Genomic DNA, 15697 nt, shown 5'->3' with positions numbered 1-15697 from the left:
TAATCAATCAAAAGCAACACTTCTTCACTTTAATTAGAATTCTTAATTCCTGAATGCTATTTTTCCCTAGACTTAATATGTTACTGAATTATTTAAGTGAAACAAGGCCTTTAGTTTAATTTCTTCGCAGTGTAGAACAAAATTGAAAGTATTTTTCACTGTTTTTCGAAGATCGAGTCAAGTGAAAGCAATTGCTCGGAAAAATACTCAAAGCACCCTTAGAAATAATGAATACAACTGACTTCGTGGCATCATTTTCTTTGATTGAAGTGTTTCTTCATTTTAGTTCAAAGGTGACACGAGAAACGTAAATGGAAAAGAAAATATGTTACTTTTTTGGCAGGTGCTTGAAAAACATCATTAAGAAATATGATACCTTTTTCGATAATGGTTTTATGGTTTCGTTATTAGGTAAACTGTGTAAATTCATGGTGCCTTTATTATTTTTTCTACACTTTCGGGTTTTTATTGGAAGCTTTAGATAGGTAATATATCTAGAGGTAGTAACGAAACCCTGTTCATTAATTTTGAAGAAATTATGCCTTTTGATCACACCAGACTTTTCCGAGATACTTTCATCATATACCCACTGTTTATTATTTGTGATATTAATTGTAAAATAAAAGTTAAATAAATCGGATTGACACCTTCCTTATAAAAAGGAAATAATAGCTGAAAGGTCTGATTGGTATATTTATAGCATAACTTTTATAATAAGCTTGTAACATTATAGATATTAACATCGTGTTGGAAAGTAGGCCTAGGTTACTGGGAAGGTGACGAAGCTTTGTCTATGTAATTAGACAGGTGCTTGGGTACATAAAATATAATGGCTGATAGTTTTCTCCTTGTATTAAGATGCTGTTACTAGCTGCTTGTAATATTATGTAAGTATTATAAAAACGAAGTGGTCAATCTATTAAATACCAGGCGTCAAGTTTCCCGACAGCTTAAACGTCCTTTTTCCTTAAAACAAGAGTTTACTATGAAAACTCAACGAAAAATTAATAGTAGACACCGTTGAACTTGGGCCCTTTGCTACAGCCTTTTTATCGTCGAGGTCGGATTGAGCATTAATCACCATTGATAAGCTAAATTCCTTTCCTTTCTAAGTATATCTTGGACACCAATGGCTGATAAAAAGGTGAAGGAAAACATCTTGAGGAAACCTGGACTATACAGTCCGAAATTACCAACCCGCATTGACGGGCACACTGACGGGTTTCATGCCATCATTAGAAAGCGATGCGCTTCCTTGTTACACCGAGTGCGAACCAGTTCCAATAGTATCCTGAACGTGTTGACAGATAGGTGGGATTCACCGTTACTGAGGCACTGGATTAGCCTACACACTGCAATGTAAACTATTTCATATGTTGTTTTTCTTTTTTGTATTCGCTCATATGGACTTATCCGAAATAAAGTTTTTATTATTATATTATTATTGAGCAAGCGTGGTGATTAATGCTCAATCCTTCTCCGTGTGAGAGGAGGCCTGTGCCCAGCAGTGGGATGATAAAAAGGCTGTACCAGTACCAGTAAGCTAAATTAATCGAAGTGAAGTGGAGTAAATATAGTATCAAGTTCTCAGGGAATAAATGAATATGTTGACATTTTGATCGTCACGCATCAGGACCATTAGAAAACCTATTATTTGCGGGTCTTTAGTGAGAAGTGATTATGTGACCTGCAACGCGTGCTAAGACTTTATGCCGATTTTGCTTTGATCGTAACTTTTGACCTTATTTCTAACATGACTATTAGAGGCTGATGAATTATTAATGAAGCTACACCAGATTGATTCTAAGATGGAAGCATGGGCGTAGCCACAGTGGGGCAAGCTGGGGCACTTGCCCCACCCTGGGCCCTGGCTCTGACCTATAAGGTGTCTGATTAAACATTTTTTTTTACTAACTCTAACTAACAACATCAACAACATATGTACTATCCGTAAGTTATTGCACAAAAAAATTGTCGACTTTGAAAAGAGCGCGATCAAAACAAAAAACACGCTCGAGTTCCCGAACGTGCGCGGTGCGCGCGTCATTTGAAAGCGAGCCGTACTCCCTAAAAGAATAGTTACTATGTGGCGTAGCGAGCCGAGCCGTCCATCTAATCCAAAAAATAATGCATTGAAGGAGATGGAACTGGTAGATGTGATCCGGAAATGCAATTTTATCCTAGTGTAAAAACCGCGCTCGCTATTTTGCTTGCCCAGCCATGTACGACCTGTACAATAGAACGATCGTTTAGCACAGTGGTTCTTAACAGGTGGTCCGCGGACCACTGGTGGTCCCTGGCGGCATTCCGAGTGGTCCGCGAAGCTGCGCGAGGTTGCTATACGTTATCTAACTTAATTTTTATCGACTTATCTATGCGAGCGAGGGGGTTTTCGTATGGCCGTAAATCGGGTGTGTCGTACCTAGTCCCCCCATTCATGAAAATGTATATTTTTGCGAAATTTTACGCAGTTTTTGGTTTTGAGTCTTAAAAAATAATTAAAATTTCGTGCTCGCTTCGCTCGCGTATTCAGAAATTATATTATGTTTGTATTTGTCAAGAAACAAAAAGTTGAGTACGTTTGGGCTACTTTACGTAATATTTGGTTTAAGTCCGATAAAAATTTCGCGCTCGCTTCGCTCGCGTATTCAGAAACTGTATGCCTTTATTTTTGCATTTGTCAAAAAACAAAAAGTTAAGTACGTTTGGGCTAAATTTTACGTGATATTTGGTTTAAGTCCGATAAAAATTTCGCGCTCGCTTCGCTCGCGTATCCAGAAACTATATGCCCTTACTTTTGGCTTTTGTCCTGTGCTTGATTCTTTATTTTCAGTACCTAAAAATATAAACCTCTCAAATTAAGAGATTAACAAGTTTAAGATTAACGGCTCAAGATACAAAAAATCGCCCTCCCCCGGGGGATAGGTTGACTGCCCCACCCTGAGCCCAAAGCTGGCTACGCCCATGGATGGAAGTAGGTTCTTTAATAAAACTAGCTTTTGCCAGCTGTTTTACTCGACTTATGGGAATTACTTGACGTACTCGAACAAAATATGCCTAGGGCCTTCCTAGCATAGGCCATTTATTCATTAAATGGGTTATCTAACACTGAAGTTTTTGAAATCGTACTGAGCCGTTCATGAGATTCGCTCGTTCAAGCCAACTCTGCAGCTTTACAATATGTATTAGTAAACATATGATTATGATACTTCTATTCACCAAATGAGCTGAAAAAATTATGTTGTATTTTCAGTTTCATAGATGGACATCCATAACGAATGTGCGAAGCATCTATAGCTATTCGCAATTATTTCTGCCGTCTGGGAATTGAACCCGCGATGCGCAATGCTTGGAATTGTCTGGGCTTTTAGTCCACTTAGCAAATCCTTTCTACTTTATAACTTTACTTTTTTACTTTATATAGAAACTGGATTTAAAAAGAATATTTTAGTATCACTGAACTTCACGTAAAGGGCATCGCTAGATAACTAGGTGCTCAGTATTTTAATAGGTGGCAACAATCTAGGAACAAAAAAGTAATCTTGCGTGTGTAAATGTTAATGCACTCATTTAGATTTCATCTGTTGAAAGTACCAGAGAATGCGTACCAAGTTTTTTATAAGTACGTTGAGAAGTGGTTGAAACACGGTTTTATACGGAGGCGTGATACCTATCTAACTTAAAGTTATACATAAGTACTGCAAACTTTTAGTCAACCGATAGTTTGTTTTGGCTCATATATCAGTATGGAAATTAAAAATAGTACGCGCACATTGCAAAGGTCAGATATTTAGCTTGCATCGGACCGACTAAAAACTTTGATGGGAATCAATCGGGTCAACTGTCGACTGTTTAGTCTGTAGTTTAGGGGTAGGTTTAACATTCAATAAACACTTTTTGATTATTAAAACGGCTTCTATAAATAAAAATAAATCCACATATTTGTTAATTCATCACAGAATTTCCCGAAAAGTAATCTATCCGCAATCGTAGAGTATTGTGAAGTAGTTCTCCGCAAATATTGACAGATGATAGATACAGCTATCGTTGATAAGATGACGGTACAGCATCTGATAAGGGATCAGTGTTGGGAGATGAGAGGGTGAGGCAACACGTAAGATGAGTGATGCTGTGAGAAACGGAGATGCGTACACTTATGATGAAGCTGTGGAATTGACTGGTATGGTTTTGTTATGATTAATTATCTTAGTGAACTTTGCTATTGTGTTTCTTATTATCTCAGATCAAAACTGAAAAAGTGAAAGGAGTTCTTTTATGTGAAGGTGCTCTTGTAGGGTGCAGTGCACTTATATGAGAGACACCACGCTACCGGTTTAATTTTTTAAATCTTGATTGATTGGTGATTTTATTTTCAAACAATGGACGGGTTCCATAGAAGATGACTAAGAGCGGAACTAGTAATGTTTCTCGTCCCCGGAAGACCCGCATTTCGGTGGGCTACTTTCTTAGGAGGTTTTATGACATCTCCACTAGTAATTTTTATCTCCATGGCTCAGCTATATGTACCCAACTATAGGCTCCTTTTACTTAAAATAACGAATGTTACTAAAAGACTTTTCATGCGGTTTTACTTATCAAAGTTTAGAATTTTATTTATAGGTACATACACGTGCACCTGAGATAAATAACCACCGTTCAAAAACATCGTGATGGTTTTTTGCAGTGCAATGATTCATAGTTTTGGGATTTTCGTTTTGTCAATGGAATTATCTTATCATTAAAGATCACATTGATTTATTTATCTCTTTTTACAAGTAACTATATCCACAACAGTTAGGAATCCTACGTGAAATAACTGCATAGTTTGGATTCTCTAACTAAAATGAAAAGCGGAACCCTATGACTAAGGTTTTGTTATGTAGGTATGTATCTGTCCGTACGTTTCTCAGTCAAATTTTTCGCAGAAATTTATATTTTTGTGTGTGGCTATAACAACAAATACCAAAGCACCATCCTTATGATCCACAGTGTCAAAAGGTTGTTACATTTCCCGACAAGTATGTAATTTGCTTGACCGAAGTTATATTTATAACTTCTGCATATTATATCTGTTAGTCAGAAGCCATTAAGTCTGATTACCTGGGTTGAGGAAGTGAGGAGGTGAGTTAGGCAGTCACTTCTTGTAAAGCACTGGCACTGGTCAGCTGCATTCGATTAGACTGGAAGCCGGTCCGAAGCATGGTTGTATTATATACTTGTTGAATAATAACAATAATTAAATTGTAACGGACAGCTGTGTTGCTGGGACGTTTGTTCTTTACCCCTTCTTCTTTCCAGCTATAACACTAAGAAGCGTTGAAATAGGGTCTATTTCATTGCTGTTTTTTTTGTAAAGTGCCAAAGTGTTAATCTTCATAATCAACCTAGTTTCAATTTTGACTTTGACTGTGTCTCCCATTGTCTGTGTCAGGTCATGGCCGCTACAACTACCTCCTGCTGGCAGTATGCAGCATCATCGCCAATGCCTTTGCTCTGGATATGTTCGGGTACGCGACGGTCGTGGCTGCCTCCACCTGTGACCTGAATATAGGGCTGAAGCAAGTTGGGGTATTAGCCTCAGCGCCGTTTGCAGGTAATGTGGTTATTTAGGCTATGGTCTGCATCAAGTTTTTTGATATTTCTCCAAAAGTGGCTGAAGTAAAGATCTTGGTTTTTATTGCAAAAAAAAAATGAGAATGAATGGAAAATGAGTCGTCAAACTGCTCATTTCTACGTCACGTAGGACATAGAATCAGAGATCCGCAAAATTATTGGGTAAGTGTAAATCGAGGATTGATTAAATTAACTATTATCGGTTTCTGGATCTGCTGCCGACCAAGCAAAGCTTGGCGAGTTTCCTGCAAAAGCCGAAAAGTTTGAAATATGTAGATACTTTTATCTTCATTGTCATTTGATGATTAAATGATACTTTGCAACGACATTAACCTACCAGGGGGTATTATACCTTATCGGGCGGTAACTTACTGTCCTTGTATTTTGTCAACATGGCAATAAACAGTTTGTTGTAACTATAATATTATCTAATACTGCAAGATGCCTTTGTGTATTTAGCTAAGACCTAAAGTAGGCCTTGGTAAATAATTTTGTGGAATATACCAACACGAAGACAAACAGTGATTGACAACTTCGATAAGAGAGAATGAAGAAAAACCCCGCTACCGAGATTCTCATATAATCTCTCATTCTCATGTTTAGAAACTTTCAAACAGTCTACAGAACAATTATTGTACAGACCTATTATAGGTCAGTTTGCCTTCTTGGTACTCAAATATTATTTCCACACAGCGAAGATAATTCTACACTTACCTCAAGCACATTTCAAACTTTATTCAACTACTTAATTCCAGCCAGACTGAGACTTTTAAGCTTTGGTCGGAGGCATTTAAGATAGAAGGTGTCTTCAGTATATTAAAATTCTGCCTAAACTCAGTTTTTGTCAAGATACCTCGCTGAACACATTAATCAGTCTGTCTCCAAAACCATTTCAGGAGTTCTCTTCGCATTCCCATGGGGCTACTACGCAGACACTCACGGGAGACGGCAAGCGCTATTGGTATCCACTGCTGTGGGGTTCCTGCTGGCGAGTATCAGTAGCTTCTCCCCTTCCTGGCAGTTCATGCTGATTGTCAAAACTATTGGTAGTAGCTTGTAAGTATTAATATCAAGACATACTATGAGGACTCTAAATTTTAGACTCCAAAACCATGTCCCATTAGAGAGTCTAAAGTCTCAATGGATTTGGTTTGGTCCGAAAACTGCTCACTGCAACTTGAAAAGCTTTAAAATGAGATTGCTTCGTTGATATGGTGGTTGCTATTTATTTTATAATAGCTTACTACCGCATCAAGTAGGCAAAGTTCCTCGATAAATGGGATAACACTAACACTCTAACACTGAAACAATTTATCGAATCAGACCAGCAGTTACTTACATAGAGTGAGTTTGTTTAATTCAACGCGCTAATCTAGGGTTATACTATTGTATGTTAAGTTTAAAAACTTTTACTGGATATCAAAAATTCCTTGGTGATTGTTTCTCATCTATAAAATCGGCTTTTTGAGTCTTTCTATTATGTAAAGTAGGCACTGGAGTTTATGAGATGATACTGAATTTTCACGCACTAATCACGACAAAGCCGATAAATTGTACGTGATCAAACACATCCTGATATTGTCATAAATAAAGATATATTGCACGCTTTAAATATTATGACTGTCTATTAATTATCATCCTTTATCAGAGTGATAAGCAATTAATTGCTTGCTGTTGATGACGTAGTTAATGACATTCCAAAATTGTGATAGGTCTGGAGATAATTAACAAAGTTAAGGCTAAGGTATAGGTTAGGGCTGTGAATTCTATGGTCAAATTGTCTTTCCAATAAAAGATATTTCGGTTAGGTACCTACTGTAAGTAAGTATAGGTACGCCAATATTCCTTTCTATGAAGAACCTGTCAATAAATTAATTAAAGAAATAAATGAAGCCACGAATACCAAGTCTCACCAGGGGGTATTGGGCTGCCCGGGTTGAGGAGTTCAGATAGGGCAGTCGCTCTTTGCAAAGCACTAGTACTCATCTGCATCCAGATAGATTGGAAGTCGACTCCTACATTGTTGGGAAAAGGCAGGCTCAGTAGATGATGATGAAATAGAGACACGAATAATTATTATGCAGGCTTCAACTAGTTTCTATCACTTATTTTGAAATATTTTTATTTCTCTGGAATTCATGAAAGCTCTGTAAAGTTGACAAGATCTTTGATTGATATTAATTGAGTAATAGGGTCTTGAAGCACAGGTATCAAAGGTTTTTATTGGAGCGTTACATATTTGTCTGTCTGGCGATAGCAACTATCTTCTACATTATTTTATGGTAATTTGTTTATCAGACAAATTATTATTTTTATAGCATTAAGGATTATTTTATTGTTTAGAGACGGCATTGCGGTCATTGATATCTTTTTATATAAAGAAGGCACATGACAATTGGTGATATTAATCTATTTTGGCACGTGGTTTTTAATGTGCTAAGTCATTTGCCTATAGATAATCTACAATATATTATTATTAATCCATTAATTGCATATGTGTTATTATTTTGAAAATAATGTGACTTTTTCTGCAGTGAGATGGATGATGAAAGAAATTCTATAAATGCGGTTTGCAAAGATGATCCTTTTCGAGATAATTTTCTTTTAACTAAATCCCGAACAATTTAGTCAATTTCATTAAAAACATTTTCTAAAACATGGTCTACTTTGTGTAGGTACACAGACTTTCCTCGGTGACAGTGGGTCTTGATAGATATATTAAACTTCTATAATTTTTCTTACGCTTTACTCTTTCCATCATCATTTTTGGCTGATAAAAGGCATTTGGCATCATCCAACTTGATTTCGAAACCATGATTTACGTCCTCAATATCACATAACCGTTATTACGAATATTATCGATCACCTATTGTATTCGTTTCAGCTCCACAGCCAGTTTCACTCTGAGTATGACCATCGTGGGAGAGTGTACCATAGCGAGGCATAGAAGCCAGTACATGCAGATCTTAAACTCCTTTAATTTAGCTTCAGAATTCGTTGGCTTTGGTAAGTATATGAAACCAGTTATTTTTGAAGAAACTGCTAAATGGATTCAGATAGAAAGTAGCTTAAGACTTGTCTCTATATTAATCTCTATCTGTTCAGCCGTTTATCCATGAAACTGTAACAGTCTATCTGAAATATGATATGAATAAATTGATAGATCAAATATATCTGCATTTCTTGATAGTATACAATTGCTTGCTTTGGATGGGGATAAAAAGTAACGTCAATGTCCTTCCACCGGAACTTCGTAGGCTACTTTCTCTTAAATTTTCAGCCAAATCGGTTCAACCGTTCGTAGTGTAACCAACACAACTTTGTTTTAGACTTGCTTTAAATCTAAGATTTCTATTGGCTCCGAAATTCGCGTTAAATCAAATCTCAAGTGGAGAATAATCTACGCGCGTCTATGAAATTGATTATTATCTTATCAGAATATTGTGGTAGGCATTGTCTTAGCTATGTGTTAAGCTATTCAGAAATATGAGTTAATAGTACAGTAGTTTTATGTACTACTAGTTGCTATCTGTAGTTTTAGTTAAATTTCAATGCAACTGCTTATTGCAAATAATACCTATTTGCTCCTGAATAGAAAGACTTACCTTTTATGGCAATCCAGGTCCGAAACGAAAAGTTTGCAAAATTCTGTACAAATTATTACAAATATACAATTACGGTGAGTTGCATCATTTAACTGCATACGGCTGGTTATCGTTTTGTAATCTTTATAGGTAGTTAAATGGTGCAACTTACTCAACTATTTTATTATCCGTATCATATACATAGGCTATAATTCTTAAATTTATTATAATTTTCCCTTAATTACAGGTCTAGCCTACTTCATCCTATCCAAGGACTTCAACATACCCCTCCCCTGGTTTGGCATCACCTACCGTCCCTGGCGACTCCTGACCTTCATCCTGGCTCTCCCCCTGGGCATCGGAGCCACCTTCATGTTCCTGCTGCTGGAAAGCCCCAAGTTCTTAGCCAGCCAGGGACACCATCACAAAGCTTTGGAGGTCCTGGAGAGGATCTATAAGATTAATGGTGGGAAGAAGGATGGATATCCGGTAGGTTTTTGTTTTTGTCAACATTTTGGTGTATTGGTTACTTTCATAGTAAGTTATGCTTAGATTATCCAATTATTAAGTAGCTAAGAACTTTTATTCATGATGTAACACTAGATCTTCCAATTAAATAAGCATCAAAGGACCGACATTAATGGCGGTTCTTGACGAATTAAAGAACATTTTAATAATTTTATTATAATACTTTGAATAAAAAAACCTTTTTTATTTATGACTTTGACGCCTAACGCGGGTCTAAGCGAGTTCTAAGTTAGAACGTGTTGCTAGCAACTTTCGTTAGGCGCTAAAAAACAGTTCTAATAGATAATATAACTTTCCTACTCTATGAATTTCAGGTGAAATGCATTCTACTAACAGAATCGGACACGAAGATCCACAGTACCTTCTGGAGGTCAATAGCTGAGCACACAGTACCGATATTTAAGCCGCCACTACTATGGAGGACCATTCAATTGTTTTTCCTACTCGCACTGTGTTGCAGCACGTAAGATTGCTCTGAATATCATTTTAGGCGTAGGGTTTACCTATACTAAACATTATTGATCGATTTAAAAATAATGCGATGTTTTAAATTAAATCAAAGTTACATTTTTAAAATTCGTAATTCACCAACCTTTTTATCGCACCAATACTTAGCGGGACACACTTAGGCCTCCTCTCACAAACAGAAGGATTGATTCTCGCTTGCTCAATGCGAGTTGGCGATTTCAGACTTTCGTCAGGCAAGGAACAATTAACTTAGTAAAATCTAAAATTGTTTGTACGTTTGAACGTAAACTGGATTTACATGCGTAGGTAACATATATTTACAGCAATGATTGAGAAAAGTATTATCTAATTAGGAACTTCATTGTTGAAGAGGAATTGTTTATTTGTTCTAATTAATGAGTCGCGTCCGTGTTTTTTGGGAAAGGTAATTATGAACTTAACGACAGAATCTTAGTGCCTACCAAAATGATCGGTAATGTAGAATAACATTTTTATTTCAGAAATAACATATTCGCGATGTGGTACCCTACGATGGTGAACTTCTTCTTCAAGTCCTTCAATGAGGAACACACGAACACAACCAGCGCAAACTTCTGCCAGAGGATATCCAGCCAGACATTAGATCCACAGGATATTGAATCGGTAAGTTTTAGGTGCTTAAACTTCATTTATCATTGTTTCAACTGCGAAAGCATAAGGACTTTTTAAGATTAACCAAACCATTTTTAGTGTGTGATTAAATCGATCAATGTGCTTCAAAGTATACAGCTGGTCATGTTTTGGTTACAACAGTTAATATCGTTGTAGTATGTATCCACTCTTAAGTGTCACAAACATCGTAATCTCGTACGTAAAGCATATTGGTTGAGCAATCATGCTGCGGCGCAACATATTGCAGGTTCAATTCCTGCAAGAGACAACTAACGTAATTCATGTGCTTTTGGGCATGTCACACTCAAGATTTAAAAGTTTTTTTTTTTTGCGTGGGGAAACTCAATGTATAATGTCACAAATTACATTTTATTTATTCCCAGTACACATGCAACGACACGATCTCAATGTACACAATCTACTCCGGGATGCTGTGTGGCCTCTTCTTCTTCATAACCAACCTGGTGGTCTCCACCTTCGCCTCCCGCACCCGGCTGGTCCTCATCGGGACCCTGGTGGTCTCCGGAGTCAGCTCCAGCCTGGTGAACCTCAAAGACCCGGTGGCTAATATGGTGTTCTTTACACTGGTGCAGTTCACGGCAGTAGGCATTGGATGCGTGGCCACTTATTTTGTGGATATGTATCCTACTTGTCATAGGTAAGTTTTTGGATGACTGGTAAATATGGAATTCTCAAAATATGTATATCATACCGTGTTATTTGGTCACATTAGTTGTTTTCCGTGGTCTTGCCGGCACCCTCGGGCAATTCTTTCCGAAACCGGAAAATGTTTAGCCTCTAAGCCTAAAAGTCAGTCAGGCGAATAAATGTAGCTTCCCATCAGTGAAAGAATATACAAATCAGTTTAGTAGTTTCAGAGCCTCTAGGGTATAAACAAACAAAAAACAAAATCCTTAATATTAGTACTGATACCCATGGATATGTACTTTTATAAAAAAAACTTCTTAATGATGCGTGCCATTTCCAAAAATAGGTAAGTAGGTACCAGCCTTTTGCTCTTGATCCAACCGAAATCATGCCACATCCCACGTGAGCTAAATTATGATAAATACCTTAATTGTTGTAAGAATATGAATTATCAAAATTGACTCATCCTCGGCCAGTAGGAAAACTATGATATTTTTGTTTTGAAATTGATTAATTCACCTGAATTCAGCTTAATCTGTCCAGCAATTCGTTATGATAATGTTATCAATGATATAATAAATTATCCTTATTCATTGATAACGGTTTTGTAAACAAATCGCTAATAATACTCAGAATTACTTTTTGAATGACAATGGATTATAGAAAGCTCATTTAACTCTGTAGATGGCACCACTAGTTTCATTTTATAATTTCAATGAATTAGATATTTTATTACCTACTACCTTTTTTTTCAATTAATTTTTGTAATATTTTGGAACAAACCTGGTTCTTCAAACCTAACAGACAGACTTATGTAGCTGGGGAATTTATTGCGCCACTTCTTCCCAGCAAAAACACATAGGAAGTGGTGAAGGGTGGGAGTTTCGGTGACTGTCATTTGTTTCGAAGGTTGAAAAGTACAGGTTTTTTCGTATTTGAATAAACGTTTAACGAGTACGACTGGTTACAGATAAAGAGCCAGTTAGTTATCTGATAGTTAATGCTACCTATCTGCCAGATAAAGGCTACTTATAAGTTCTGCCTGACCTGTTTACTGACAGTGGTTGATACCATATTACGTTTAACTCATAATTTGCTTTTGTAGAGTGAGCAGGTTATTAGGTTACATACAACTTTAATCTTGAATTGGAACAGTAGAATTAAGTAGGAAGTTACCTAAAGTTACAGTTTATTTATCTGTTTAGATATGCCTTTATCACTGTGTTTATGACTGTGTTTCGGATGGCACGTTAAACTGTAGGCTGTCCCGGCTGTCATTGAACATCCTTGGCAGTCGTTACGGGTAGTCAGAAGCCAGTAAGTCTGACACCAGTCTAACCAAGGGGTATTGGGTTGCCCGGGTAACTGGGTTGAGGAGTTCAGATAGGCAGTCGCTTTTTGTAAAGCACTGGTACTCAGCTGAATCCGGTTAGACTGGAGGTCGACCCCAACATAGTTGGGAAAAGGCTCGGAGGATGATGACATAAGACTTTATGACCGGTGAAACTGCCTGTATTTTTATTTAACACCTAAAATAAATGTTCATATAAGGTCGTTTCTATTGTTTGCAGGGGTCTGGTGACCAGCCTAGGCATGATGGTGGCTAGAATGATGTCGTTCTTGGGCATCAACGTCATCGGTATTCTGGTGATGAGCCACTGCGAGCTCACCTTCTATTGTATGTCTTTGTTGGCTTTGAGTAAGTATTTATTTTACTACTAGCTTCTGCCAGCGACTTTGTCCGCGTTAGATTAGGACTTTGTGCAAAGAGAGGAAGAAATAATAATCACCAGCCTATCCGATTATCTTTAACCACTAACTGCTGCTTAAACTACTTAAGCAGCAGTTAGTGGCTGCACAAACGACGGAAGCTTAAAAACAAAGTAACTTCTCCCGTTTTCCCAACATTTCCCATCACTGCTCTGCTCCTATTGATCGTAGCGTGATGAAAAGTATCCTATAACCGCCCATGAGTATGAAGAATATATTATTTGTGCCAAGTTTCATTAAAATCCGTCGAGTAGTTTTTGTTTCCATAACGAACATACAGACAGACAGACAGAAAGACAGACAGACAGACAAAAATTTTACTGATTACATTTTTGGCACCAGTATCGATCACTAATCACCCCCTGATAGTTTTTAAACGGTTTTATTTAGCTCAACCCGTTTGTTTTATTATTTATTCATTCTTTTTTCTTGGGTCAAATTTAGTAATTCAAATTTCACCCTCTTCCTGTCAACCGATTAATCTGAAATTTTGTATACACCTTTAATTCCGATGACAATACAATATAGTAATATCAATAACATTGTAAATCCAATATGGCCGCCGGCACAAAATGGCGGATAACGTAGATTTTATCAATCCCATCAATATGGGTATCAAATGAAAGGGCTCAACAAGCAGAATACAATATACTATAAAAAAATGAAATCCAAGATGGCGGCCGCTACAAAATGGCGGACAACGTAGGTTTTATCAATCCCATCAATATGGGTATCAAATGAAAGTTCTCAACCAGTAGAATACAATGTACTATATAAAATTAAAATCCAAGATGGCGGCCTCTACAAAATGGCGGATAACTTAGGTTCCCATCCCATCAACATGGGTATCAAATGGAAGGTCTCAACAAGTAGAATACAATTTACTATGAAAAATTGAAATCTAAGATGGCCGCCGCTACCAAATGGCTGATAACAATTTTTTATCAATCCCACCAATATGGGTATCAAATGAAAGGGCTTCACAAGTAGAAAACTGTCAGTAACTCCAGCGGGGCCCAACAGGGCCAAGGCCTGCCTGGGCTGCGAGATTGTTCGAAAGAGTTACCGCGGCCCTGGTACATAAAAGGCCTACGACGGAACAAAACGGTTTTTAGTCAAGAGTCTGGCACTCCCTCACCGCTGCTGACCCGCATCAGGAGAGGTCATGTGATGATTTTTGGGGTTGTTACAAAAAAAAGTATCTGAAAGGGCTATGTATTGAGGAATTAGATTGTAATAAATTGTCAGGTAAGAGACCGTGTAATAATGATGCACTAAATGAATTAGATAGAATGAGGAATATTCGGTAGGCATTTTCATTAAATACTAAAACTAGAAAATAAAAATCGGTAAAAACTTTTAAGTTAAACGGTTTTATCTTATGTGTACTGAAAACTAGAAAATAAAAAAATAGTTACTTACCTGTCAACCTACGTAGGTGGTCCCGGTCATATTAAACTAAAATAAAAACGTGGGGCCCCTGTGAAATCCTACCTATGGCAAAGCATATCGTTATACTTTGGTAGATCATGAGCTCGGCGTTCGCTGGTGAAGCCGCTACGGCTGATTATTTATTGTCAAAATCTCCAGTTACGATTATAATAAGTCGATGCAATCCACACCTATTATACCTCTAGAAGAAAGTACTACAGCAATAGTTAATGGGCCCCACGTTTTTATTTTAGTCTAATATGACCGGGACCACCTACGTAGGTTGACAGGTAAGTAACTATTTTTTTATTTTCTAGTTTTCAGTACACATAAGATAAAACCGTTTAACTTAAAAGTTTTTTTACCGATTTTTTTGGAAATATATTCTATGTACAGAAATGACCTCTCTACAGATTTATTATAGGTATAGATATTTTTTACTTGTAGGCACTTACTTCAGAGATCCTCTCACAAGTTTAAGCTTAGCAATTGATGAATCAGTGCAACAAGTACTTACCTACTTACATCTTATGAGGTTTTGTATAGCTTAGGAACCAGGAATATTCCTGAAATGAAGCTGAAACTGCCTTCGGCTTAACATTAGGAGATGATTACTCCCAATTTTTTTGTCCATTTAATTTCTTCAAGAGAGTTTTTCTTCTCAAATGACCCTCCCGCTGTGGGTTAGCAACGGTGAGGGAGTGTCAGACTCTTACTGACTAAAAACAGTCGTGTTCCGTAGGCCTTATATGTAACAGAGCCACGTTAACTCTTTCGAACAATCCCGCAGCCCAAACTATTCGTCAGCTAAAACTACTTTGGATGAGGTACTATTTTAGGTCGGTTATCCAATCTGTAAATTAATATTTAACTTTGTTCACAGGTGGTATCGTGGTGGCATTATTTTTACCAGCAGACAGAAAATCAGTTAGATAAGTGCAGACAATTGTGATATTATTTTAATACTTTGTATTTGTAAAATAAAGAATATTATAAAAATAAAC

General features: G+C 37.1%; 1 protein-coding gene across 1 annotated transcript; it reads left to right on the top strand.

The window, feature by feature from the left end:
• The first annotated feature begins 4045 nt into the window (after positions 1 to 4045).
• Positions 4046 to 15697, top strand: LOC110376140 (putative transporter svop-1). The gene is made up of 10 exons (XM_064037832.1): positions 4046 to 4180; positions 5432 to 5593; positions 6510 to 6669; positions 8498 to 8619; positions 9445 to 9686; positions 10040 to 10188; positions 10694 to 10835; positions 11228 to 11502; positions 13064 to 13191; positions 15577 to 15697. The coding sequence occupies exons 1-10, from the start codon at positions 4120 to 4122 to the stop codon at positions 15627 to 15629; spliced, it is 1494 nt and encodes a 497-aa protein (XP_063893902.1). The 5' UTR covers positions 4046 to 4119; the 3' UTR covers positions 15630 to 15697.

This window comes from Helicoverpa armigera, chromosome 14 (genome assembly GCF_030705265.1).
Source record: "Helicoverpa armigera isolate CAAS_96S chromosome 14, ASM3070526v1, whole genome shotgun sequence".
NCBI lineage: Eukaryota > Metazoa > Arthropoda > Insecta > Lepidoptera > Noctuidae > Helicoverpa > Helicoverpa armigera.
The sequence above is the reverse complement of the archived record's forward strand: the minus strand, read 5'-3'. Positions and strand labels throughout refer to the sequence as shown.